Here is a 27,318-nt window from a genome sequence, read left to right as displayed (position 1 = left end):
AGTAAGCCTACTAAAAAGGCACAGCTTAATATCTTGTTGTTGACCTCACCAAACGGTACAGATAACTATCGTAGGTCGGCTGTTTCCTTGGGGTGAAGTCGCCAGCTCGTGAACTGTTGCCATGCAACAAACGGATCTGTACCAAACGCTGTATACAGGCTTTACTTGATTTCATCCCAGTCTGGTCTATCCCTGAGTTGCTGGTAGACTGCATAGGCCCCTCCGGTTAACCTCAGAGGAATGACTGTGGCTGGTTCTTTAATTTTGCACTGTTTACAGATTTTCTCAGCCTTCTCAACCCATTTGACGACAGATGCTCCAGTGGTAGATCCATCAAACTCAGATAACAAGCGAAAGTCGAATCTGTCCATATATTTTTTTTTTTTTTGCTTTTTGAGTCACCGCACACTGAGGGCAAAAATAGCTTATAATTAAATAACTCAAGTGTTATTTCTTCTGCCCTTCACATCAACAATTTCTTGGTTAAGTTTGACACTGTTGTCCAAACTTCCACCTTCCAAACTTCTGTATACGAAACGCACCTTCTCTCAACTGCAAACACACTTCTGCTGATTGAACTTACTTCTTCAAAATACAAAATGAACGTCCTCTCTGAAAAATCAACCCTCTTTTATCTTCAACCAGGAGCATCTCATCTGCATATCAGGCATATAAAGAGATAAGGCAGCCATTTTTGTTTTTTTCTTTTTCATTCATTGCATTCTACGACCAACCCGTTGAATTATGTACACGTGCTAGTTAGGTAAGTCATGCGTTTCCCTACACCGTCACATCGAAGAATGTTTCTGTTATGAACCTTTTGTGTTACGTACGAGTTAATTTCTTGCCGGTTGTCCATCTTTTTGTCTGGTTGTCATTCTCTGGTTCTATGATCACAGAGGGCTGTACATCATTGATTTGGACCAGGTCAGCTGTTGGGTATAAACAAAGAATCAAAAAGAAAAAGTGTCATCACATCTGTAATGTAACAATCAATTTACATATAGAAATGCACATACAATCTTTATGAAATAACACATTCAGTAGACACTGTAAATTCAGTTGCAATTTTGAGTAAGATAAGCTAAGAACGTTCAAGCCTGAGTGGGATCTCCAGGCAGCATGAATTCCAATGCCACTAGAGTATACTTTGCTTACATGAAATTGGTGGAGTCTGGAGTTTCCTTCTTAAATCTCATTATGTTTCAATGGCGTAGATAAGGGGGGAAAGGTGACAGCCAAAGAGGGGTGATAAAATTCCCCCCACCCAATTTTTCAGCCGGGCTAAGGTGCAAGAATAGTTGGAAATAGAATTTATTTATTATATATTATGTAATTTTCAAGTTTTTAATTTAAAAAAAATATTTTCTAAAATAGTTTTAATTTAAAAAAAATCTTTTCTAAAATAATACAAACCCAGTTTGTCATATTTTAATCCTGTATTTTTGAAGTTTTTAATAGTATATTTGAAATCATTTGATGACACTCATTTCATTTTTTAACTGTAAAAAACAGTAGAAAGGATTAATGGTCATATATATAACCACTTAATCCTTTCTTTTTATATATTTATAAACAGACATAGTTAAAGACAACAGAAAACTTCTGTTTTGTAATCCCTTTTTTATTTTTTAAATTTTTTGTATTATTTTTTTGTATATACGTCAAAGATATGGATGTATGGCCCGAGCATTTTTTCTTCTCAAAGTGTCTGCGCTTTTTTAACTTTTAACTTTTTGTGTAATCATCTTCAGGAAATTGTGTGAGCGGCTCGGTGGGAATTATGGGTAGATTTATTTAAATAGAAGTTGAGTTGTAAGCGAAGGTGCGAGTGAGGGTCAGTAGGTCTGCTATTAGTATCATGGGGAACGGGAGAGCATGCCAGTTCTAGGGTCAGTGGCATTCCCCAGCATTTTCCACACTACTTATAAAACTAGCACTTATCTAAAAAAAAAAAAACACATTAAAATTGCTTTGTTTGCTATTCTGGAAGATTACATTATTTTTTTAGTCATTTCATTATTTTTGTTTTATTTTATATTTCATTGTTTTGTTTTGCTAATTATTTAGAGAAAGGACGATGAAATTTAATTTTTATGATAATTTTTGTTTATTAAAATGCTATGTCAAACTACAGTCTAGTTGAAACAAAAAACATTTCTTAATTATTTCATTTCATTCTTAACATATTCATAACAAGTACAGAGTAGTTAAAAATTAAAACACTAATTATTAGTTATTGTTATCAGTAGTCAAGTTGTTGCTTTTTTTTCTCGCTAGGCTGTACAGTCAAATCCGTAATTTCGTTTCACTAAAATTTGCATTCCGTTCCAATTTTTACATTCGTTTATGGTTGACATCTTGCTGAGACTTTAGTCAAAATTGCCCAAAGAATGGATGGAAAAGAAAAATAATTTATATGTTTTTTTAGAAAAGAAAAATAATTTATATGCTTTTTTAACGAAAACTCCCCTACATCTCACAAAAGTTGAGGTTGATGTAGAAAAAAAAATCGAATGGCAAAACATTTTATTATATGAGAAGATTAGGCACTTCCAAAATTCACCACAGAATTACCCCCCCCCCCCATATGTAACACGGTGTAACTTTATTGAATTTAGAAAAACTCGTACCCGGAAAACTTGTTATTTTTGCTAGGTAGGAAAACTAGCCCCTTATTGAATAAATATCGATTGAAAACACATTTTATGATCGTTCTTTAAGAAGATAATGCCTTTAAAAAAGAATACACATACCATAATGTTTTAAAAAAATATTTTTTTACTTGTTTACTGTTGTTTTAAAAAAAATAAATTGATTTTTCTAAGTTTTCGTTTTCTACCTAGCTTTGTAATCTTTTTAGTGATTCAACTTATTTAAAAGAGTTAAAATAAAAAAAGCAAGTGATGTCGAGTGTTACTTTTGAATAAAAAATGTCCAACATGAGAGGATCACATCTTAGGAGTTTCGATAATCTCTCAAAAATAGAAAATTAAAGAAAATACTGAGGTAGATATAGTTTTAAAACGAGCCCCCCCCACCTCCAAAAGAAAATAAATATATATATTTTTAAGTAATGTCCACGATCACTGCTCGAAAAATATTAAGCTACCGGAAGTCGATACGGGTGATTATGTCATGAAACTGAACAGAAGACACAAAAAACGAAACCATATATTTATAAAAAAATTTACTTTAGTTTTTAACATTTTTGTTATGAAGAAACAAACAAAAAAGAAGGCACTTCTTGTATTATCAAATAATAAACCAAATATTTTTATTAGAAAAATTAATTTACTTTTAACACTTTTTGTGTCCACGAAATAACAAAAATAATATGCGGACGGGCCGGACGGCGGCCATCTTTTCTTGGTGCGCTACACTAAACGGTCGCCAAGTGGCGCTTCTCGATCCAAAAACATTTAAATTATTAATTTGTTGTTGATCCTTAAAAGTTGCTTTAATTCAAAAAAATGTTTCATTTAAATTATTTATTTGTTTGAAAAAAAAAAAAAAAAAGAAAGAAAAAAGCTATTTTACTTTATAAAAATCCAATGTTGTTTTCATTACAAAATTGTTTTATTAAAATTATATTTTCTTACAGACTTTTAAATAAATGTTTTTACAATTATATATTGATACATTTTTATACAATAAATGTTTTTGTGGCTGACATACACGAGTGCTACCCCACTAGTGAATTACACATCAGCTCCGATGTTGTACATAGTTTGACTGAGGGAGACGTTATTATTTTTAGAATGAAAAAATTTTTGTGTGTGTGACCTAGTTTTTTTTATTATTTATTTTGGCTTGAACTTTGCGCATGATTTTTATTATTATGATTTTATCTGTTTTTTTTTTTTGGGGGGGGGTATATTTTTTTTTTGCTGGAGTTTATATAATTATTAACAGGAAAATTGGTGAAAGTCAAAATGGAACCGTGCCATTTTTAAATATTATTTTCAAGTTTAATTAAAGTTTTATGATACCTGCGTTATTTTTTATTTCAAAATAAAAAATTAAAATTTCAAGTTCGCTTGAACTTTACAGATTCTTTTCTTATTGTTTTTGTATTCTTAGAGCATGTTAATGAAATACAAGGTAATTAAAAAAAATCTCAATAAGCTTTGGGGGAGAAAAACTTTTTTGAACAATTGAAATTTTAATTTTTTATTAAAAAAATATAACAAAAACAGTAGTGTTCTCGTCGAGTAGTTTTTATTTTATTCGAGAAATAAAAGGTACTCATGCACTTATTGAGTCGTGCTGAAACAATGGCATCATTGAGAAAGCCATTAACATGGGGATGGGAGGGTGTTGTGTACCTATTCGGCATTCACAAATAAATGAACGTTTATTCATTTCAGTTTCCCCGCGCATTTTGCACAAAAATAAGTTCTTACAGTAACAACATTATTTCAAATATGCCCACACGCTTTTCTCACAACAACAAAAGTAAAATGAACATATTTCTGGTGAATGCAGTTGAAGACAGCATCACGTGGCACAAGCAACCAATGAGAAAATTTAGAAGATTGTCTTTTTAACGCTTTTCCAAAAACCAAAATATCAGCAGTAGCAATCTTGTTTTGGAGCTGGTCCAAAAGATATTTAAACACATCGAAAATTCTTTCTTCCCTCCTTTTTCCTTCTTTCTTCTTCTCTTCTCGTGCTGACATGACACGAGAACATGCTTCTCGTTTTCACCTCATCGTCACTTTCAAAGATGTCGAAACCATTGTAATATATTGGACAGGGTTATCTCTCTTATACTCCAATGAAACTATTTATGCCCTTTATCACTAGAGGGCGTAACAGTCTTTTACGGTCATTTGTAAATAAAGTGAGCATGAAACGGTCATTTTGTTTTGGCACGTGCTAACAGCTCATTCATCTATAATGTTAATTTTGTCTTGTGCGTTTTTATTCATGTGCAGTGTTAATGTTGATACACTTTAATTGACAACGAGTAACGAATAATGCGGAGGAGTAACAAGACAATTTAAAAATGAAAGCAGTGAACACCCACAACTCAACGAACCAGTAAAAGTTTCGGAGGAATGGATGAAAATGGAAGAATGGAAGAATTGTCGCACTATATTGAGAGAGTAAAGTTTTTTTTTTTTTACTGCCAATGATGTGTTGAATGAAGGTAAGAAGCGTGCTATATTTTTGTCGGTTATTGGGGCAAAACATTATGCTATTCTCAGGGGTTTAGCTGAAAACAGGTCTGAGTAGAAAACATTTGAAGAACTGTGTATTCTGATGGAGAGACATCAGGCTGGCTCCCAATGAGATACATGAACGTTTCTTATTCAACACGAGGGACAAACGAGAAGGCAAGTCCATCAGTGAATATGTGGCCACACTGAGAAAAATGTCGGCGCATTGCAACTTCGAAGAAAAAGTAAATGAACACATACATAACCGTTTGGTTGTGGGAGTGAAAGATGAGAAGATACAGGAGCGCTTGCTTGGTGAAAGGATGCTAACTTTGGACAAGGCCATTGAAATAGCAGTGTCCATGGAATCAGCAAGGAAATATTCCAAGTTGATGTTGGGAGCACAGACGAGTGAAAGTGAAACGTCCGTACACATTTTGTTTACCCCTCCTGTCAATCAAATGATTAAAACCAACCTAAAAAAATCTTCTTAAATCTCATTAAGCTTCACTTTCCCCAAACAATATCCCCCACAAAATATTCAGGAAAAACACTATTAAATTAAACTACAGTTGCAGTAAAGAATAATTTTAAAAAACATAGCAATAAAATTTTAAATGATAAAACAGAATGTAATCAGAGTAAAAAATAAAAAATTGTAGTTGTATAGATAAATCTAATTATCCTCTCAAACAGAACTGTCTAGCAACCTCTGTTATATACCTAGCTAACATTAAAGCAAAGGAAGACCCTACCACTAATAAATTCTACATAGATCAAACTAGCAACATTTTCAAGCAAAGATACACTGACCATAAAAGTTTCTTCATGAATCCAAAGTATAATGATACGACATAATTGGCTGCATATTACAGTGAACTAACAAGAAAAAGCTTAACCTCAATTGTTTACTAGGAAATCTTGAAAAAAAACCCCAGAAATTCCCCTTGTTTCCTTTGCTTAAATAAAAAACTCTTTATCACCAAATTTAAGGATAAGGGTAAAAAATATCAATAAATTGTAAGCATTACAAATCACACCTCCTTAATCACTTGCATACTCCTCCTCCTTGTGCATATCAAACATGTCTCTAAGACTACGTATACTAAGATCCCATAGAAATGCACCTTTTCGCTTAAATCTTCAAAAAATTTAATATTGGCTAATTTCATTACTACACCATCTTTGTCAGCGTTGCTCCAGAAAATCATCCCATATGACTATACTCATTACTTCCAAGCAATTTTTCTGCATACTCTAAATATTTATCTATTTCCCTCAATTCATCCGCTGTAATTTTGGCACTTTGCACATTCATGTACACTCGTGAGCAAAAAAAAAAATGGACCAAACAAAGCACAGCTTCCCACAGTTTATCATTATTCGAAAAAGTTCCTCCAGCCAAAGCATGAGATATTATGGACCAAATATTCTCGATTGGGTTGAAATCGGGGCTTTGACCTGGACAAAATATCACATTTATTCAATTATCAGAAAACCATTTTCTTGTGACTTTAGTTCCCCAACTCCTGCTGCAGTAAAAGTTCCCCACAACATTATCCCTTCATTCCCGTATTTAACTGTCGTTTTTATGCAACTTGGTGAAAATCTTCTCCAGTTCTTCGATTGCACTGTTCAGGAGCATCGGGAGCATCACTAACATGACAAAATCTTGATTCATCTAACCAGAAAACATTCCTGAACCAGTTTGTATCTTTCTTGCCATAACACGAGAAAAATCTCTTTCTATCGTTGATGTTCTACTTAGATAAAAATGGCTTCTTTGCACACCTTTTAGAAGAAAATCCCATTTCTTTCATTCGTCTAGATATTGTATATCTAGAAAGAGAATTTCCAGCCCCTGTTTTGAATTCTTTGCTATGGTCAACATAAGTTTTCTTTCAATCCTTCAATCCTTCCAAACAGTTAATTTAAGCCTGTGGTTGTCCTTCAAAATGGATGCTCTAGGGCGACCAGATCCAAGCATTCAACTTCGAACCTTTGACCAATTCGCTTCACTACAGAAAGAGATGTTTTCACATTTTCTTTTTTTAAAATATCAAAAATCTGCTTGTAAATCATTTTGGACTGCCTTAATACTGCAATTCGTTTTTTTATATCCTTGCCAAGATGCGGTCTTACCATTTTTACGATTAATTTTTCCATTTATTATTATATGCTATAATAATAATGATCTGCAAAATAGAAATTTTCAGTTAAAATTAACAAAAATTCATAGAAAACTATTGGACAATCGATTTCTTCCTTCTTTCATGCTTGGCCGGTTTTTTTTTTTTTTTTTTTTTTTTTTTTTGCTCATGAGTGTATATTAAATCCCATATTAAGTCTCCCTCAAACTTTTTTAATGATGTTTACCCTTAAAAGAAATATTAGGCAAAATTAAAATTATCTGTATGTGTTGTTGCCCATGCCTCAACTCTTATACTATAATTTGTAATTAACTTTGTATGAACATAATAAACGCTTTAAAATAAGTTAAACCACTAAGAACTTAGCCAGTTAGGTAGAAAACGGACACTTAGAAAATCGATTTTATTTAAAAAAAAAACAAAAAAACATTAAACAAGTAAAAATATTTTTAAAAAAATATTATGGGGGGGGGGGCTATAGTTTATTTTAAAAAACAATATCTCCTTCAAGAACGATCATAAAATGTGTTTTCAATCAATATTTATTCAATAAGGGACCAATTTTCCTACCTAGCGAAAGGGGACGAGTTTTCCTAAATTCCTGTTAGTCAATGGCTCTATTCTGGTGGAAATGGGTGATAATCTTAAATCAAATATATATGAGAAACTGATTCCCCACTTTAATTCCTAAAATAATTTTCTCATTATAACAGTTTTTCAAGATATTCTTATTTACAAATTTACCAATTGTTCATCAAATTATTTTATATTAAATTAGTATTAAAATTATTCTTTAAATTTCTGATACGATTTTAAAACTGTTTAAACTTTTGAATGTAATGAGTTTATTCTTTTTAATATTAAACATAGAACTAATTTAAACAGAAAAATATGTGAGAGCCAAAGTATATTTTTCAATTTGGTTTCATTATTAACGTTTTTGCTTCATCATCGCTAAGAAAATACTACAAAATTAATAGGAAATAAAAATGCAAAGATATAGATGTTAACATCTTCAACATATGAAATTTTTCTTTAATTTTCAATTTGTCATTTTTGAGGGGCCTTTTTTTTTACAGCAAAAGAGAGGCTTCATTTTAGAATTTGGCCTTTTTTTCTTAAAAATATATTTAACAAAATATTTTTACTTATTTACTTTTGTTTTAAAACCGATAATTGATTTTTCTAAGTGTTCGTTTTCTACCGAGCTGGATAACTTTTTAGTATTTTAACTTATTTTAAAGCTTTTATTTAGTTACGTGAGAACACGAGAAAATATCCGACATTTCACACATTTTTAAAACCATTTTGGAGGTTTTAATAGGAAATTTACGTGATTTTGGGGCTTGTTTTACAAGCAACACAGATTCGAAAATGTCTCAAACAACAAATGTATAATAAATAAATATTAGCAAGGGTAATATAAGTTACTCTTCTACATAGCTGGATAAGTTATAGTGTTTGTACTTAATGTAAAATAATAAACGTATTTTAATTTTTAACTACTCTGTACTTGTTATGAATATGTTAATAATGAAATGAAATGAATAAGAAATGTTTTTTTTTCAACTATACTGTAGTTTTGAATTTAGGAAAACTCGTCTCGGGAAAACTCGACCCCGGAAAACTCGTCCCCTTTCGCTAGGTAGGAAAACTGGTCCCTTATTGAATAAATATCGATTGAAAACACATTTTATAATCGTTCTTGAAGGAGATATTGTTTTTTAAAATAAACTATAGCCCCCCCCATAATATTTTTTAAAAAATATTTTTACTTATTTAAGGTTTTTATTAAATGACTTCCACTCATTTTCAACATTGGTTATGGGCCCAGTCTACGTGATAACGTCTTGAAAATAATAGTGAAGCAAACACGTGTGGTAATTTTTCGCCATCTTGGATTTTTTTTTCTTGTCGTCGAAGTTTTGTATTGTTTTTTTTCTTTTAAGTTAAATAACAATGGAAACAAAACTAAGCAACTTGGTTCCACTAAATGGTTCAAACTATAATACCTGGAAGGTCCAATGCAAAATGGCATTAATTAAGGATGGACTATGGAATATAGTTAATGAAACAGAAATTGTTCCGGACAAATGAAATGAGCCAGCATCCCACGTGAAATATTTATCGAGAAGAGACCAGGCTTTAACGACTATTGTGCTCTCAGTAGAAACCTCACTACTATATTTAATTGGAGACCCTGACGACCCTGCAGTTGTGTGGAAGAAATTGGCAGACCAATTTCAAAAGAAAACATGGGCAAATAAACTAGCGCTGAGAAGAAAATTATACTCCCTTAGATTAAAAGACAGCGACTCTGTCCATGAACACATAAAGACTATGATGGAATTATTTGACGAATTGGTTGTCATTGGCGATTCCATTGACGAGGAGGATAGAGTTGTTCACCTTGTGGCTACTCTCTCAGACGATTATAATATGTTGGTAACAGCACTTGAAGCAAGTCAGGACGTTCTTAAATGGGTGTTAGTGACTGAACGCTTGTTGCATGAAGAAAGCAAAATTAAAGAGAGGGAAATTAACAGTACGGAATTGAAAGCCATGACATCAAAACATCATGTCAACAAACGGGGACCTAAATGTTTTCACTGTGGAAAAAATGGACATATTAAACGTGACTGCCATTTACTTGAAACAAAGAATGTTAAGTCGAACCCTCCAAGAAAGAAAGTTTTCTTTACTAAGAAAATACAGAACAACTCCAGCGACTCTGGTGAGGGTGAGTGTATTGGACTTTTTACACATCATGCATTATTGTCTAATGGAAAAAGGAATGACTGGATTGTGGACTCTGGAGCCACATGTCATATGTGTAGTGATATTGAAAAATTTTCTAACTTTCGAAAATTGGATGTAGCTGAGGAAATAACCCTTGGTGATGGATTCTCAGTTGAGGCAATAGGAACAGGAACAATAGAGCTAAAAGTGGGTGTACCGGACGGGAAACACCAGAAATGCAGGTTGTATGAGACCTTATATGTTCCACATTGTCCTACAATCTTTTGAGTGTGTCCAGAGCCACTAAATCTGGAAAAACCTGTATCTTCAGTGACTCAAATTGTCAATTTTTAGATAACAAGCAAAAGGTGGTGGCTACAGGTTCCAAAATTGGGAACCTTTATTATTTAAACTGTTCTGATATAAATGAATCAACCCATGCAGCAAACTCCTGTTTAGATGGTAACACAAAGGAGGAGATTTGGTATAGACGCTTTGGCCACCTTGGAGAAAAGAACTTGCAAAAACTAGTAAAGGACCAACTAGTTACTGGCCTTGACTATAATATAAACAAGGAAATTAAGTTTTGTGAGCCTTGCTTGGATGGAAAACATCATCGTTGATCGTTTCCAAAATCTGGAGGAAAGCGAGCAACTCAGCTTCTTGAAATTGTGCATAGCGATGTTTGTGGAAGGATAGAGGAAAAATCGCTTGGTGGTGCCGAATATTTTGTCACGTTCATTGATGACAAATCCAGATTTGTGTGGATATATGTGCTCAAAAACAAACGAGATGTCCCCCAAAAATTCAATGAATGGAAAACTATGGTGGAAAAGTTCACTGGTAAAAATATAAAGGTTTTACGAACCGACAATGGAGGAGAGTATACTTCAAAAAGAATTTGAAAACTACCTGAAGAAGGAGGGGATTAAGCACGAGTATACTGTTCCAAAAAACGCCAGAACAAAATGGTGTTGCAGAGAGGATGAACCGAACATTGGTGGAGATGGTTCGATCAATGCTATCGGATTCTAAGCTGCCTAAGAAATTTTGGGCTGAGGCATTATCAACGGCTTCGTATATTAGAAATCGGAGCCCAACAAATGCAGTAGAAGGTATGACACCATATGAAGTGCTGAAGGGACGTAAGCCTAATGTGAAACACCTATGCATTTTTGGATGTGATGCTTTTGTCCATATACCGAAGGATGAAAGATTCAAAATGGACTCAAAAGCAAAGAAGTGACAATTCCTTGGTTACGGGATTTGTATAAAAGGGTATCGACTCTTTGATACCAGAAAATCCAGAGTGTTCCATAGCAGAGATGTCATCTTCAATGAATCAGGTTCAATAGTTGAACAGGAGAAAGAAGAAATTGTAAATCCATCTCTGGTAGAAATTGGACACTAAGATAGCTCCGATGATGAAGACAACCCACAAGAGCTAACAGGACCCCGAAGATCATCAAGGCTAAAGAAAACCCCAGATCCGTATGGCGAATGGGTTTACATGGCTCTTAACTTAAATGACCCATTGACCATGAAGGAAGCACTTTCTGGTCCTGAAAAGAATGAATGGTTGAAGACAATGAATAACGAAATTTCTTCCTTACATTCTAATACAGTATGGGACCTGACGGAATTGCCCAGTGGACGAAAAACTATTGGTAGCAAGTGGGTGTTCAAGCGAAAATACGATGCTGATGGTAATATGGAACACTATAAAGCTCGACTTGTAGCTCAAGGTTTTCTTCAGAAGAAAGGAATCGATTATGATGAGACTTTCTGCCCAGTTGTGAGATTCGAATACGTGCGAACATTTATTGCACTAGCAGCACAGCATGATCTGAAGCTGCATCAATTGGACATAGCCACTGCTTTCCTGAATGGAGAGCTGAAGAAAGAAATCTACATGAGGCAGCCAGAGGGTTTCAAAGTTAAAGGCAAGGAACATCTTGTCTGTAAATTGAAGCGAAGTATTTATGGCTTGAAGCAGTCCCCAAGATGTTGGAATGATGCACTGCATGGTCAGCTGAAGAAGATGGACTTCAAACAGTTGGAAAGTGATCCTTGCATCTACATAAAATCTTCAGGAGGAGACATTTTCATAACAGCTGTTTATGTTGATGACATCATTGTGGCATGTAAATCCACAAGTCTTATTGAAGATTTCATGAAAGCGATATCAAAGATTTTCAAAATAAAAGATTTTGGGAAAACTACACCATTTTTTGGGTGTGAAGATTATTTATCCCGAAGCAGAAAAAATATGGATTGGACAGCCTACATACACAGCAGATGTCTTGAGAAAGTTCCAGATGGAGAATTCCAAACCTGTGTCTACTCCAATTGATCCCGGAACAAGTAAACTGGTCAACAAAGAGTTGTATCAGTCTGCAGTTGGGAGCCTATTGTACCTGTCGACAAGGACACGACTGGATATTGCTCATGCCGTTGGAAATGTTTCGAGATTCTGCTCTCAACCTACAATGGAACACTGGAAGGCTGTGAAACATATCCTCCAGTACTTAAACAGTACACAAGGATATGGTTTACTTTATGATAAGAAGAAAGCCACCAATCTCCTGGGGTACTCCGATGCTGACTGGGCTGGTAATTTGGATGATCGCAGATCAACATCTGGATATGTTTTTAAGCTGAGTGGTGCGGCAGTCAGCTGGAGAAGCAAAAGGCAAACCTGTGTTGCTCTATCAACAGCTGAAGCTGAGAACATGGCATTGGCAAGTACAGCACAGGAGGTTGTTTGGATGCAGAATCTTCAAAGTGCCTTGCTAGGATCTCCAGTAACACCAACCCTTATATATGAGGACAACCAGTCAACCATATGTATGGCAAGGAGTCCACAGTATCATGGAAGGGCCAAACATGTGGACATAAAGTTCCACTATGTTCGAGAACTGGTCGAGCGGGAAACTGTTAAGCTCGAATACTGTCCAAGTAAAGAGATGGTAGCCGACCTGCTAACTAAAGGACTTGGAAGCACACAGTTTGTAAGGCTCAGGGAACTTTTGGGACTTCATAAACTATAATGCAGACTGTCAGCAATTGAGGAGGAGTATTGATATATATTCAATTGCTATAGGGTTATCTGCCCCTTTCCAAAACCCTTTTACTGTGGGAATTCTCTCCCCTTTTATTGTAACTCTTCGGTTCTCCTAATTGTAAATAAAATACACACACATTGTGTGCGTCTTAGTATTTCGTCAAACAAAATGTGTTCATAGTAATTTTTAAAACTTTTCTGGATGTCGCAGGTTCCGGTGATGAGGTATGTGTCCACACATTTTTATTAAATGACTTCCACTCATTTTCAACAAGGGGTTCATTATATTCTTTGATCATTATTTGATTAATACTGAAAATTTCATTAAAATTGGTTAATTCCCTGATTTTTGGTGGATTTTTAAGTAAAGGAAGGAGTCAAAATGTTGATATATTTTAAGTATCGGCATTCATTTTGCACGTACATAGTAAATGATGTTTGAAGATGTTTCAGTGAAAAGTGTGCCTGTTTATTAAAAAGTTCCTTTGTTTTGTGACGAGCATGTGATTAAACGAAATCTTTTGTTTGTTTTTGTACTTTTTGATAAAAGTAAAAAAAAATAAATGAAAGAAGAATATAATGGCGTAAAGTAAAAATATTAATGCTACTGAATTTATTTTTTTTAAGGGGCTAAGAAAAACAAAGATAACCAAACAAAACCAGCGAAGGCTGCTTATTCCAAGGTCAACAGTGTAAGAATAATATTTAAAAAAATCCTTTTTACCTCTCTATCTACATGCCGACTATTTCAAATATTTTAAAATGACCTTCAAATTTAGAGCACAAAATCAAAGACGTGCCAATCATTGATTCTTATGACTATTCTTTAGTTGGTGTCATCATTCATCATTAGTGGTTGATGAAGACAGATTATGCCGTGAAAAATCACTGAAAATTTTTTTTAGTAGATGTTAAGAAAGATAATACTTATTTACATACCTCTCGGCTGTGGGTTTAAATAATCTGAACTACATGATAGAGGTGGTGATGATGCTGGTAGTGATCTGCAATTCCTGTATGCCGAACTTGGCAATGAAGGTAATGGCCGTTCTGTAACAAAGCAGGAGAGCATCATCATTTTAGTTTTTTTACTATTTAATATTTTTATTTACTATATCCTACACTAGTATATTTTAAAATATTGTACTGGTATTTTATTTCTTCAAATAATCATTCAGAGGAATTCTTGAAATAAAGACTGTTACATTGTTGGTTCTCAGAAAATGCTGGATAGACTGATTGTGGGTGATTGTCAGAGTTTAGTTAGTAGAAATATTTCGATAATAAAAAGGAATGTTTGAATAACAAAAAGAACAATTCACTTTACTATCCAATCAACTCGTTGCACATGTCAGCACAAATAAAACCAAACAAATGTCAGCCTAAAAAAAGAGTAAACGCCTTTTCCATGCATAAGTAAATACTTTTTTTTGTACGAACACACTCCGTTTTTGACGTTTTTTTAAACAACCACACCAACAAAAAAAAAACAAAAAAAAACAGGACGAAAAGTCAATTGCCGAAAAGATTGCTTAAAAAATTTTTTTTTTTAAATATACACTGCATATTTTTTTTTTCCTGGGAAGGGGAGTATTGTGCGAGCCTTTTCTAGTCTAGCACAAAAACAAGTGCTCACATCTCAAGCCATATTTCTTGTCATATACATACGTGCGCATATACACACATGTACATATATTCACGTTCACGTACATACACTCACATTCACGTGCATATACACACACGCTAACATATACACACGTATGCACACATGGGCAACGTCACTTCCATTTTGAAGGAAATCCACACATGCACAAAAGACCACCGGAAACAACTATAAAAGCAAGAGCAATAAGCAGCTTCTTTCTTTTTGAACCAGCTTCCGACCTGAATAGTCGGCGGACCAGCCGCCTCTGTTTCGGCGCCTGTGCGCCTCACGCCACCTGCTACTATGTGAGGCAAAAGCTAAAAGACAGTACATACACTTTATACGCTTTCTCTCTCCATGAACTGGATTGACTTTCTCACTCTTTTTCCCCCTTTTGCTTTGGTTAATCAACCAGACAACTCGTATTTACAACTTGTGCCTCAGAACACCTCCGCGTAGCTGGCACACAGCTTAACTGATGTCAACCCTCTCTCTCTTTCTCTTTCTACATGCCGGACTGCCATTTCTCGTTTCTGTACTCCATTTCCTTTTCTTGCCACGCGCGAACAAATGTTGGTGACCCGAACGTGAGATGAACATGCATTTCCTTTTCTTTCTATACCACCAGTCTCACAACAAAAAATGGTGACACCCGCGCAAACATGAACAACATTCATTTTTCAACAGAAAATAAACAACATGTTTATTTTATCCAGCAATTGAGTTTTTGTTTCCTTCTTTCCATTTGTTTCATTATTTTCTTTTGTAGCGAGTTAGGATATTTATATCCTGGCCCGCAACAAGGTCAGAGGTCTGGAGTTCACTACCCTTTGAATGTCTGATAGAAGGGTTAAGAGTTTAAAATAACCGATTTTGGATCGACCTAATGTTTTAAACAAGCATGATTTTATTACCCTGATCATTCTCTCCCAAGTACTACGAATCCAAGGGAAGTAAAGAGGTATTTTTATGTGCATGATAGCAGAGCTGGTAAATGCAGTATTGAATTCATTGTTGTTGATGTGATGTTTAATTACAGCACCATCTAAAGCAGCATTAAAGGAACGTGCATTATCACTGTATATATGAGTGGGTAATCCATAAATATTAGAAAAACGAGTTAATGCGAGAATGAAAGCTTGAGTGCTCATATCCGGCACAAGCTCAATGTGAATAGCTCTCACATTCATACATGTGAAAATCAACAGATACATTTTTGTAGACTTTCCTTCTCTTTGTACCCAGATGTGAGCTGTGTAATCAATACCGGTATGTTGAAAGGGATTTATTAGCCCAACTCTGTGTTTCGGCAGATTTGTTAACTTGGGATATTTAAAAGCCAAGCTGTTGAATTTTTTACAGGTATAGCAGCTTGAGATTACAGACTTCACCGACTGCCTTCTTTGCTTAGGGAAGCCAATATCCAGACAACCTTTATTTTGTTATTGTCGTGCCTATGTCCAAATGTCTGCACCGATGATGGTTATCCAAAATTATTAATTTCGTTAGTGGATGTTGCTTGCCAATCAAAATTGGAAAGACCAAATTATAATCATATCTGTCGTTTGCGTGACACTGCTGTCCCAACTTTCACTTTCTGGTTACCACTTGACGCGTCTTCTCTCCACTCCAAAACGAACTTCTGCAACTTTAGCTTTTCTCTTCCCGAATCCGACTTTTCTCTTCTTCAAATACAACTTCTCTGCTCGCAATCTAACTTCAGAATACCTTCCTTCCCCAAATCACTCCTCTTTTATCTCCAATCAGGAGCATCTCATTTGCATACCTCGTGGTCACCCTGTAGGCATATAAAGAAACAGGGCAGCCATTTTTGTTTCTTTCTTCTTCATTATGAACACGAGGTAAGCCACACAAAAACGCGGTCGGTCGTTCTTGTTTCTTTTTTCTTCATTTACACCACACGCCCCCCTGATCTTCGAGATCAATAGGATACTTCGTAATCCTCCATCCAAGCAGGCCGCCTCCTCTCACGTCGAGGCCTCTGGGGGACAACTTCTCGGGGGGTTAACGTTTTCAGGTTCACTACAACGCGGGCCTAAGTCAGGTCGAGCAGCATCATTTGCTTCTTGGTGGCCCTCGATTTCCCCTTCTTCATTGCCCTCACTGCATACCGGCAATGTCACACGACGCAGGTCTAAGATATGCCGGGGAACGCCATTCACCATCACATTGTTCTTCGACTGCAATCCTGTTACGACCCCTCTTTTCCAACGAGTGGTACACTGTGCATTGGGGGGTTTCACCCACACCTCTTCACCTACTTTGATAGTGGCTTCTTCACTCTCAATTCCTGCTGTTTTGTTGCACGGATGCCGCCACTTATATGTGAAAACGGCCCTATGAGGCACAGTTGTCTCATCTTGTTTGGTCTTCGGCGAGATGTTATACCAAAACACCGCCTCTATGGGTGATACGTTGCTTTTTTCCGCAGCGGCTTTAATGGTGCGATGATTCCTCTCCACTATTCCGTTGCCACTCGGCTGATACGCTGCTCTGAAAAATTGCCTTACTCCCCACTTATCGCACACCCCTTTAAAGGCTTCTGATCGGAAAGCGGGGCCATTGTCCATTAAGAGTTCCTCAACCGGCCCTCTCTCCAAAAATATCTCCTCGATGACCCCTCCGATCGCCCATGCAGCTTCTGCCCTGATCTCTCTCCAGATGGCAAACCTTCCCGGTCCACAGTCGACCATCGACAGATACAATTTGTGGCGATAGTGTGTCACATCAATAGCCAATCGCTTCCAGTTCTCCGCAACGTGTAGCTCTCCTGCTTCGTGTCTGGACGGTCCAGGGTCAATTGATTGGCACTCTCGACAGTTCTCCACCACCTCCCTAACCTCCTCCTCGGTGGTCTCCGGGTAAACCTCTCTGGCTAGGAATAACGTTCGTTCTCGACCAAAGTGGTGCATTTCGTGTGACTCTTTGACTTCTTCCCCTGCACAGCATACCGAGGAGACCTCCTTTCCCTCCTGCAGCCAGGCCTTCTTCACGCATGTCATCGAATCCACCTTGTTTTTTTTCTGACGGGACCAACACAACAGATACTCTCAACTGGAATTCCGCTATCAGGTCGGTGAGCGCTCCGAGTCTGCGCTTGATCAGCATTTCCGCAGCACCCCTGGTCTTAACTCTCTTATCGCCAGTTACTGCCGACCGAATCCACGATGCTACCGTTGCCGAATCGGTTTTGACTTCAATTATTTTCAATCCCCATTTCAGGGCCAGATTGATTCCTTTTATAGCGGCATCTAGTTCTGCTACGTTGATATGGGAGAAGTCGTTGTTTTTTCTTAGCCACGCCACATCCTCCACAGTTACACCTCCTATCTCTAGTACGACGCCCAACGCCAGGTTACTGGCATCGCACCAAACCACACCCGCGTCTTCGCCGCTGACATACCATTTCCCTTTCACTGGGTCCTCATTCCTCGCTCTCGCAATGACTTCTTGCAGCATGTTCATGACCTCCTTTGTCACACGGCCCTCCCAGCCATCAGTGCCTGTTTGTCGTTTAATAAAGCTGCATGCTATCCTTAGCCAGCCAGCGATAGGATAGTGCCCGACCAGCCTCCCGCAGACTGAGAAGAGTTCTCGCCTCGTCAGCTCAGATCCGACTTCGGGTATTGCATTCCCTCGTTCGAAGACAAGGCTTTCTTTTCCATCTCGCCTTAGTTTCAACCCCAGCACTGCTCCTCCATCTAGGGTCTCCGCCGATTTTGCAGTTAACCCATACTTCTCGACATGGCTTCTTACTTTCTCTGCTGTCACCTCTGCCTCCTCCACCAGGATGTCGTCAATGTACGAACTAATGGCCTCCTCCACTGTACAGTCTTTGCTCAGCACTGTCTTCAGCACGGCAGTCATGAACTCAGCCCAAAGCCTAACCTCGTCAGACAATACACCCGCCCCTTGTACCGGACCAGTTGGTACTGCCAGAGTTTTTCATCTACATGGATCTGCAGATATGCCGATTTCAGATCGACAATCTTAGTGGCCCGCCCCATTCTTCTCCATTTCCTCATGACCTCCTCACATACGTCGATCCCCATTCCAGTGTGGCAGGCTACGTGTCTGTTCAATTCCCTAAAATCCAGCACGAGCCTAATCTTGTTTTTGGTAGGCTGAACAACCGCCAGTAGTGGCAACACTCCTTTTTCTTTCCCTGTCCACGGTTTCAGAATTCCTTCTTTTATCCACCTCTCCACTTCTTCCTCGAATCCTTTTCTTATTTCTCCTCGCAGAGTGTTTTCGTAGCAGCCCACCTTATTCTGTAGTTCTGGGGGCCCGGAGATCCATTTCCATTCCACCGTCAACCTCACGCCATCAAACTTCGCCAGGAAATCTTTGTCCTCAATGCAGCAAACCTCCGGTTTTGGAGTTCTGACGGTTCTATCACCTTCCACTCCTGCCATCCCCACTGCGCCGAGACGTCCAAACGTCACTTGGCCCCCTCTTAACGTAGCGGCAGCAGGGTGACCACATCTTCTATCTTTTGCAGCTTCGCCACCATTTTTAATTTCTCCAGCCACTTAATCAGGTCACCCTCCCCAGTAAAGGGTCTCAACATCTGAGTGCTCAGTCTCCACTCAGCCATGTTAATTTGCTTGATGCGCCGAAATAGCTTGTCGTTTGCGTGACACTGCTGTCCCAACTTTCACTTTCTGGTTACCACTTGACGCGTCTTTTCTCCACTCCAAAACGAACTTCTGCAACTTTAGCTTTTCTCTCCCCGAATCCGACTTTTCTCTTCTACAAATACAACTTCTCTGCTCGCAATCTAACTTCAGAATACCTTCCTTCCCCAAATCACTCCTCTTTTATCTCCAATCAGGAGCATCTCATTTGCATACCTCGTGGTCACCCTGTAGGCATATAAAGAAACAGGGCAGCCATTTTTGTTTCTTTCTTCTTCATTATGAACACGAGGTAAGCCACACAAAAACGCGGTCGGTCGTTCTTGTTTCTTTTTTCTTCATTTACACCACAATATCTTGAATTGACAATTCTGCCATCCACTCTTAAGATCCCATCGGAGTCGAGAAAGATGTTAAGATTCTTAGCCAGCGAGAGAATCTTCTTATCAAGTGGGTCCTTATAAGCAATCTCGACATCAAAGGCTTGTGATTGCATCACTTTAATCAAGTAAATTTTAGCAGCCTGTTTTGGATTAGACTGTTTCTTCACTTGTTTACATTTATCCACAAATTTGAATATGAAGGCAGTAGCACAGCATAACTTGTCCAAACTCGAGAACTTGTCGAAGGGAATTAGTGGTTTATACATAGTTTCGCCTATTGTACTATGAAAAACATTTTCCACATATCGCTGGTCTTCCAGACTCAGGCAGCTCAAGGTACTTGTAGGCCAATTCTCTGGTTCCTGAACTATCTATGCAGGTCCATAGGTCCATAAGTCCAGTTTCACTTTAAATTTTTCCAGGCTGACACCACGAGAAAGCAGATCCGCCGGGTTTTCAACAGAGGGGATATATTTGTAATCAATGTCCACTCCAAATTCTTTAGTAAAATTCTCTTTCATATCATGAATGTCTCTTATTCTATTCCTGGTATACAGGCTTTTTGCTTTCACATTGTCTGAGAGAAGCCATGACAATACGACTTGCGCATCCACAGAAACAATAATGTTCTCAATTTTAATATTAGAGTATGTTCTCAGCAACATGCATAAAGCTTTGAATGCAATGTATGCAGCAAGCAACTCCATCATTGGCAAAGTTTTGGCTTTCATTGGTGCTACTTTCACTTTAGAAAATATTATATGGGATTTCCCATTTTGCACCCCATAAATAACAAACCCATATGCCTGTGGTGAAGCATCACAGAAGATATACAACTTTAGTAGACCATCACTGTCTACAGCCTGTTGTGATAAGGACAGATTCCTCAAACCAGAGAGATCCTCAGCTAAATTTGACCAAATTGTCATTATGTCTGTTGGCACCTTTTGTCCCAACTCAATTTGAGCAACCATAATTTTCTGAGAAGGATTTTCGCTTTAACTGTTACAGGAGCACAGAGTGATAAAGGATCAAATATTTTTGCTGTCTGTGCCAAAATATCCCTTTTAGAGATTATATTTTCCTGAACTGAAGTGTGAGAGATGCTGATAGTATCTGTATAGTGGTATTTATACCCAAGAACATTTTCATACTCATAGTTATATTGTACAATTCTACCATCCTCAATCATGATTTCTCGTAGGACTCTATAATTGGAATTACACGACCTCAGTTGGAAATTTCCCTTTTGCAGTGAAGGCACTGCATTTTTATAAAGGCTGATTATCTCTCCCGAAGAATTGCAGGTTGTAAACATAAAATCGACTTTTCAACATCTTAGTACATGTGTCATTTGGAAAGTTATTCACGTGATGCTGCAGAACTTAATTCAATATAAAAGGGCTTGCATTGAAGCCAAATATCAATGTGCAATAACGATAACAAATCAACTTGTTTTCATCATTCACAAAAACAAAATCTATTTTTATCTTCATCAAACTTGAGTCTAATCATCAGAAAAGCTTTTCTTATGTCACCTAGCAGAACATATTTATCAGTGATGAATAAAAGTAAAAGTCCAAGCATATTACTCAACATATTAACATCCGGGTAACATGACCCATTAAGAGAATAACCACCTCCAGCCTTTAAAGAACAATTAAAAACAGGTATTATTTTGGTTACCTGTTGATCAAATTTGAAAACTGATCTATGGGGTATCGATATATATTTGTGAAAATCCTGTGGGGCAACTTCAATTTTCTCGATAATTCCTTCAGTCTCTTGTTGACGAAAAATATCAGTATAGGCCTCAGCCATTTTTTTCTTTTCCAAGGAAAGCATAGTTCTGTCAAGTACCTTCAGAATGACTTGATAATTGGAAGGCCCAAAATTGATTTTATCTTTATGCCAGGGTAAATCCACAAAATATGAGTTGTTTTTAAATTCAATAGACTTCTTGAAGCTATCGATTTTATTTCGGTCATAATTCGCGATTAATTCTTCATCAAGGAAAGTGCCATCAGTTTCCACAGCAAACATCCTTTCTAAATTTCTCTCTACATTTGGAGATTCAAATATATCAGAGAATGGATCCTGGTAGATTAATTTGGGTTCCAATATAGCGTTCAATTGGTGCTCTAGGCAACAGGCATGTTCCGATATTATAGTATGATAATTAGCACAATGATTGGATTCCAGTTCCTACAGGAAAGATTTGATCGGCATATAAAAAATGCTGAACATTACCAAATAGAGCAATCCCTTTGTTACGTTTCATTATTATTATTATGATTATTCTTTTCTTGTTGTTCTTGTTATATTGTTCGTTGTTAGGACTTATTAAAAGTGTGAGTCTTATTAAAGTGTCTTGTTGTTGAGAGAAATGTTCGTTGTTAATGAAGAGATTCATATATATAAAATGTTCATACTTAGAAGTGTAATAGAAGCTCTTAGAGTGAGGAGACAGTCTTAGTGCTCACATTGTAGATATAAGATGTGTATGTGAAGACATTTTAAAACACATGATATACAAGACATATAATAACAATTTTCACTTTACCTTTTCGTAGAATTACAACACAAAGACGACGTTTATAAAAACACATGATGGGTTTATTTCTTCTCCCGACCGGTTGTGGTTTTCTGAGTCAAGAATTCAAAGCTTTACATACTAAGCTTCAAAGGTGACTGTCTCGCTTCTAGATGTTCAAATGTCCATGTCTGGACTGTCGTCTGTCGTCCTCAGACTCTCACATACTCTCTCTCAGTTTCTCTCCGCTTAACTCTAAAGTTTCTAACTATATCGAGAACTTCCCATTTTCCATGACGCCATAGACATGTTAAAACATGTGTGTTCTTTCACGTGTTCTGGAAATGCATGTCCAAAACTTTTTCCTTTGTTTACAAAAGGAATTTTAACCTATATTCCCAGTAACCTATATTTCCAATATGTTAAAAACATGTTTATTAAATTATCTTATAGTTGCATTCTTCAATTGAATTTTCATAACAGAATTGACAATGCACATTCGTTTCTTCAAACTATTTTATCTCTAAGCTAAACAATGGTTTGTTTTCACATTCCATTTGCTAATTCTCTCTCGTAATCTATTTCTAAACCTAAATTATGAGGTTCGAATTTCATCTATGCTATTTCATTTTCATTTTAACTAAATCTCTCTATTTTTATACTTACATGACAAGGGGACAGCCCTTATCATGTAACACCTTGAGGTAAATCCCATGCGTGTCCATTCATGCATTTAATAATTCTGGAGTTAATCATGAATTGAAATATATCTACACCTAGGATACCGTCAATTTTTATAGCATTGCTTTGTTTTTCACTTGAAAATGCCAACTTGTATTTTAATTTATTTAGGTTGGACTTTACTTGACAGAACTGATCAAACTGAAATTTAATACCAAATTGGTCATCTATTTAAACCGGAGTTGTCTCCCTTTACCAACATTAACATTCACAACAACTTGTTCAAGACTCTTTACCGCAACACCTGCATAGGTTTTCATCTGGTAATCGGTAAGATTCGAATCTCCATCAGGATATCTTAGTTCCTTTAATATTTTTTTGGAAAAATAAGATCGCTGACTTCCAGTGTCTAATAGGCAGTTAACCGTAGTTTTCTTTGTTCCATTATGTAATGAAATAGCTACAACAGGTAATATGATGTTGTTTTCATCAACATGAGAAAATAGTGAAATTACCTTTTTGGGACTATCACATAAAGGTGTAATATGTGCCTTAGATCGACACAGTTTGCAGGAGAGAGAATTGTTCTGGCGTCCAGGGCAATTTTCGCTTTTGTGTATTTTTTTTGTTTTTTTTTTTATTACATTTTCATCCCAAACAAGGCAAATTGCCACTTTGGTGTAGGGGGCTACTCTCAGGGGCAACAACTACTGGGGTACTATGTAGGGATTTGGGCAGCAAGATGTCGGTTCACGTTACACTTGAACTTCTGCATGTCAGTACTGTTGGGGAAGCAGGGACCTGGAATGGAATTCCAGAGTCTAGCGGTTCTGGGGAAGAAACTATTGGAGTAAAAAGATCTGTTACATCTAGGGATCTCTACAGTGTGGGGGTGGGATTTAGCAGCCTGTCAGGTTTGTCGAGGGTGCTCACATCATGGGGGCACAAGTGATTGCAGTTTGTCAGAGCATTCACCAATAAAATACTTGTAGAAAAGGCAGAGGGAGGCAACATTTCGTCGATGGGACAGAGGCTGAAGATTAGATGCTAGTTCAGGGCCTATCAGGTTTGCGACTCTCTTTTGAACCTTGTCAAGGAGCGAGAGACTAGTAGCAGATGCATCAGCACAGATGTGACAGCAATACTCCATACATAGGCGAATGGTGGCCTTATAGAGGTACAGGATACTTTTGGGTGTTAGTAGTTGTCTAGCACGGTAGAAAGAGCCCACCTTTCTTGCAGCAGCCCTGGCAATGCCTTCAATGTAATTGTTCCAACTCATGTTTCCTGTGAACGCTAGGCCAAGCAGTTTGAAAGATGTACTCTCAGATAAAGAGTTGTTGGCCATTGCTATAGGTGGTAGAGAGGGTTTCTTGTAATTATTGAATGAAACCAGTTTAGTCTTGTCGGCATTGAACACAACCAACCACTTTTGGCTCCATTCCACCACAAATTGGATGTCTTCCTCTAGTGTTTCTGCCATTTCTTTAGAAATGTGTTCATTCGTCTTCCTGTCGTGCCTGCCATAGAGTGTAGTGTCATCAGCATATATACCCATCTCAGAGGCAATTTTGTTGGGGAGGTCATTTATGAATTTCAGGAACAATAGAGGTCCAAGGATAGACCCCTGGGGCACCCCCGCATTTATATCATATTGTTTAGATGTACGACCGTTGAGGACAACCTGGATTTTTCTCTTATCTAAGAAGGATTTAATTATGTTAAGTATTCTACCAGTGATACCGTATGATCTAATTTTCCTGAGGAGACCCTCATGCCATACCCTGTCAAAAGCCTTAGATATATCTAGAGCTACCGCTCTGTCTTCCCAGCTTTGTCCAGTGAATGGTATATACGTTCAGAGATTACAGTTAGGATGTCTGCTGTGGAATGGGCTTGTCTAAATCCATATTGTTGGTCAGTCAGAAGTTTAGCATCTGTAAGATGATGGACTAGAGCATGGTTAATTAAGGTCTCAAATATTTTGGCAAAAAGTGGGAGGAGGCTAATGGGGCGATAATTTGAGGGGTCAGTCCTTTCGCCAGAATTCATGAAAACTGGTACAACAGAAGCAGTTTTCCAACAGCCCGGAAAGCAAGCTTCATTAAGGCATTTGTTGTAGAGTTTGGAGAGAACTGGAGCTACTTCGGCTGAGTACTTTTTTAATAGCACATCTGGGATGAGATCGGGTCCACATGCTTTTGAAGTGTAAAGTTTTTTATGATAGCATGCACTTGAGCAGGGGTGATTTTCAGATCATCTAGCGTGGCGTCTGTCCGCATAGGAAAGTCAGGTAGGGGATGGTTGGAAGGGTCCAATGTGGAGTTTGAGGCAAACTGACTGGCAAGCATGTTAGCCTTGTCTGTTGCTGAGGAGACAACCTCGTGATTGTTGGTTAGTGGGGGAATTGTTGATTGCCCATTATTTACTACATTGTTGTAGATTTTCCAGAAGTCTCGAGTTCCTAGTTTTTGTGCTTCGATGCGTTTTTTAGTGGTTTCCGTAAATTCTCTCTTAGCTGTCGCTATTTCTTTCTTAACGTTATTTCTAGCTTCTATATACTTCAGTCTGTTTGAACTGGACTTATGTCGGTTAAACCTACGGTATGCATGCTGCTTTTGAGCAATGGCAGTTACACAAGTCGAGGTAAACCATTGGGGAGAGTGGGGCTTACTATAAAATTTCCGCATGGGAACATGCGCTTCGATTGCAGTTTTGAAATAGTCAGTGGTCTCGTTTGCATACTGTTCAGCAGGGAGAGAAAAAATATTTCTCCATGGGGCATCTCTGATTAGTTCCCTGATGGCTTCCCAGTCAGCGTTTTTATAATATCTCATTGTTTTGAGCACTGGCTCTTCAGTTTTGGCTCTAGAGTTTAGGGCGATTTCAACCATTATCACTGCATGATCAGCGTTCCCGAGTGGGCTGTGGGCCTTCATTATGCAGTCATCTGGAACTGTGGTCAAAAACAGATCTAGAAGTGATGCGTGTTGTTCTTCCTGATCAGGGAAACGGGTTGGAAACGTAACAATTTGTGATAGGGAGTGAGATATAGTGAAGCTATGAGTTGTGCTGCCCGCTGCATCTATGTAAGTAGAGAATCCAAGCCAGTTTTTGTGGTGGACATTAAAGTCACCAAATACATGTATTTGTGCGCTAGTGTCGAGGGACAGTGCCGCGTCTATGCTGTCAGATACTTTGTTTATTATGGTGCACTCCTGAGTTGAGGGAGAGCGGTAGAGAAAATAAAAGTAGCTAATATTGTGTTGCATGTTTAATCTAAAGCACATAAAGGCTTGATCATCTGTTTCTAGGTTTGTTTCTCTAGTCAGTGGGAGGGTATTACAAATGTAAGTCCGTCCATGTGTCTGTCAGAGTCCTTATGGCAGAGTGGGAGATATCCAGCCATGTTAAAGTGGTTAGAGGGGATGGAGGAGTGTAGGTTAGTCTCACTTAGTGTTAAGATATCCGGGGTATTTGTTAAGAGAAATGCTTCAACATCAGCTAAATTAGTTCTAAGCCCACGGATATTTGTGAATGCAATCCTCAAGGGAGGAGGCAAGTTGAATTTGTTTGTCTCTAAGCCTGGTTTAAGCTTATTTTTAGATTGTACTGTCGTCATATTTTTTAAAGAGTTTCGGTTTAGGTAAGGGGGAGCTAAACAAGAGGTTATGCAGAGCATTAGACATGCATCACAAGTAGACCATCAGCTGACCTTTCTCCAATTGGGATTGTGACCTCAGGAAAGCCCACCAGGGATGAGTGCAGGGTCCCTTTCCATGCGCGTCATGGCACTACAAACAACCCGATATTATTCAACTGTTGATGGAGCAGCCGCTCTAAGCGCTACCAAAGAGTTAGGGCTCCTGTACTACCAGTCAGGAACAGCAGCCAGGAACTGTCAATCCAGTACCCTCAACCCAATTAGAAGAAGGTCAACCCAATCTAATTGCTCAGGCATATATCGTACTCAAGCACTCCCAAATGTCCAGTTTTATGGGTGGGGTGTGCTGGGAATGGGGAAAAACGGCGTTCGTTGCCCTAGCCAAGAAACAAGATCTACCGCTGGGTGTTTATAACTGGAACATCCGCTACACAATTTCAACTGTTTACACCTCTCAACTCTTGCTTTATAAGTAGAGAATTTGCTACACTTCAACATAGAGCGACCACGTACTGAGCAAAGTTTGCAGTATGTACCGGCATAATTAGCAGAAAAATCCTGTAAGGCAGCATCTCCTTTCCCCCTTTTTTTTTTTAACATGTGTTCCATCGCCTTTAGAATTAGTTTCTGCTGATC

The 27,318-nt window shown here is 37.6% G+C and overlaps 1 protein-coding gene across 15 annotated transcripts in view; it reads right to left on the bottom strand.

Annotated features, from left to right (window-relative positions):
• Positions 1 to 27,318, bottom strand: part of LOC145261115 (uncharacterized) — a 535,668-nt gene that overhangs the window by 39,296 nt on the left and 469,054 nt on the right. For 10 of the 15 annotated variants that reach the window (XM_080119351.1, XM_080119345.1, XM_080119350.1 and 7 more), the window contains 2 exons: positions 14,058 to 14,168; positions 834 to 932 (listed from right to left, as the gene is read on the bottom strand). In XM_080119351.1, coding sequence (XP_079975477.1) covers positions 834 to 932; positions 14,058 to 14,168 — 210 coding nt within the window. The remainder of the gene's footprint in view (positions 1 to 833; positions 933 to 14,057; positions 14,169 to 27,318) is intronic. The other 5 variants (XM_080119355.1, XM_080119353.1, XM_080119347.1 and 2 more) reach the window with 2 other exon arrangements.

Source organism: Euprymna scolopes, chromosome 37 (assembly GCF_053919585.1).
Source record: "Euprymna scolopes isolate OS-2025 chromosome 37, ASM5391958v1, whole genome shotgun sequence".
NCBI lineage: Eukaryota > Metazoa > Mollusca > Cephalopoda > Sepiida > Sepiolidae > Euprymna > Euprymna scolopes.
Note: the sequence above shows the minus strand (reverse complement) of the source record. Positions and strands in the feature narration are given on the sequence as shown.